The sequence below is a fragment of the Poecilia formosa genome, unplaced genomic scaffold (genome assembly GCF_000485575.1).
Source record: "Poecilia formosa unplaced genomic scaffold, Poecilia_formosa-5.1.2 Scaffold1240, whole genome shotgun sequence".
Lineage (NCBI taxonomy): Eukaryota > Metazoa > Chordata > Actinopteri > Cyprinodontiformes > Poeciliidae > Poecilia > Poecilia formosa.
In genome coordinates, this window is record NW_006801179.1 from 1,095 (window position 1) to 3,099 (window position 2,005).

The following is a 2,005-nucleotide window of genomic DNA, read 5'->3' on the forward strand; positions in this document are numbered from 1 at the left end:
CTGGAAGACAAACATGTCAGAATTTAAATAAGTCAATAAAAACTGACAATCAGGGAGTTTGGACCAGTTAGTAGGACTTTTTTAAACATGCAGTGCGTTTTGCAGCTGGACGGCCCAAATCATGAGGGAGTGACTGAGATCTTCTGCAGTTCATTTACAGAAACCTGGAGATTTATGCTCCCAAAACTAAAACAAGGATCATTATTGTTTGACTGGTTTGAATTTGGTTTATCCAAGTTGAACTGATCTGTTGAGAGACCTACATTATGGTACTTGAATCGTCTGTCGAAACCCCAGACCATAACAGGACCAGATGTCCATTTTCTGCTTTCAGCCCAAATCTCAGGTCCAAGGTGTTTTATCTTACAGTAATTAGCTAAAAAAGTGTTTTTATTAAAGAGATGCAGCTTGGTTCAGGTTTTAAAAACACATTGTACAAAATGCAGCCCTACTTTAATTGCAAACATCCCGTTTTTGTTTTGTCTGAACAGAAGATGTTCGCCTCCTCATTCGGGTTCTTCAGTTAAAGTTCAGTTTTTTTATGTTTTCACTGTAAAACAACAAAATCTTGCCAAGTATTCTTGGTTGAGTTTCTAGTGCAAATATCTTCGTACACGTGAAATAAGACAAAAATAACTTACAAGTAACTTTTCAGCAAGAAAGCTTGTTTTAAGTGAATGATTCATTAAAACTGATGGAACAGAACTGGTTCCACTGGCAGATTATTTCTCTTATAATAATGAAATTGTTTCTATGCTATAAGCGAAATAATCTGCCAATATAACAAGTACTTACTGTTCTCCTGTATTTTGCTGAAAGGTTACCTACTAGTTAATTGAGTCTAATTTCAAGTGTAATAACATATTTAGACACTAGAATAAAAATACTTGGTCAGATTTTGTGTTTTTCCTCCTGCTCTGGTTCAGGTGTTAATAATAGATGCGTCTCATTAAATCTTCAGACATTAAAAAGTCTGAAAAGTGTTTTTTAAATCTTTTTCCTCTTCCATGTCGGGTTTGAAAAGCTGAAACATTTCCTGCTGCGTCTCCTCATCGATCCGTCTTTGAAGGCAGTTTGAAGCGTAGGAATAAATGTTTTGGTTTTCCTGGAGGTTTCCTCACTCTGTCAGCTCGTCCAGCATCCTCTGCTTGTCTTCGATTTCGTCCCGCAGGCGGCTGAGCTGCTTCTGATGAGCCTCCCTGTGGCTCTCCAGCTGCTCCTCCACGCTTTTCTGGAGCTGGACGCAGAAATACGCATCAGAGACGCCAAGAAAACAACAACATGTAAACATCTGGTGGTGACGCCGTCGTCACCTTCACGTCCTCGTCTCCATCCGACCTGTTGAGGTCCTCCTTTGACACATCATGTCGTTTTTCTGAAGAGAAATAATCTTTAGATTTAGTCAGCCAAGCATAAGTCTAAGACGATGATAAAATTAAATAAATGTGGACGAAAGTAAACAAAATCCATTATGGTGAATAAACAAGCGATGCTTGACATGGAGGAAACAAGAATCAATAAAATACTTTTGATTTTTAAGGATTCTCTCTTAAAAATGAAACTAAAACTGATATTTAAGAGAACAAAATGTAAGAAAATTCATGCATTTTAGTTGTAACCTGCAGTAAATTAACATATTAACAAAAAGGCTTGTTTTCAGTCACTAATTCTTGAAGACAAATTACAAAGTAAAAGTTCTAGTGGTAGATTTTCTTCACTTAAAACAGGAAAAATGTCTTGTTGTAATTTTTAAATGTATATTCAAGAATTAGTGACTCAAAACAAGCTCCTAAATTTTGCTGAAAGTTTACCTGTAAACTAGTTTTTTGGGTGTTTGGAGTAAAACAATTTGACTATTTTGCAAAGAAAAATGCACAAAAGTATCAGTTTGTAGATTTCTGCAGCTGGTACATTAAACCCTGAAGACAAATAGTGAAGTTTATGGATACGATGTGATGAAATATGTAAAAGTTAAACATATATGTGTTGGTCTTGCTCTGCAGAT

General features: G+C 36.1%; 1 protein-coding gene across 1 annotated transcript in view; it reads right to left on the bottom strand.

Moving 5' to 3' along the window:
* Positions 1-2,005, bottom strand: part of LOC103132717 (kinesin heavy chain-like) — a gene marked incomplete at its 3' end in the record, with an annotated part of 13,355 nt that overhangs the window by 1,086 nt on the left and 10,264 nt on the right. Inside the window, exons 16-17 of the mRNA XM_016667551.1 lie at positions 1,314-1,375; positions 1,122-1,237 (exon numbers count right to left, since the gene is read on the bottom strand). Coding sequence (XP_016523037.1) covers positions 1,122-1,237; positions 1,314-1,375 — 178 coding nt within the window. The remainder of the gene's footprint in view (positions 1-1,121; positions 1,238-1,313; positions 1,376-2,005) is intronic.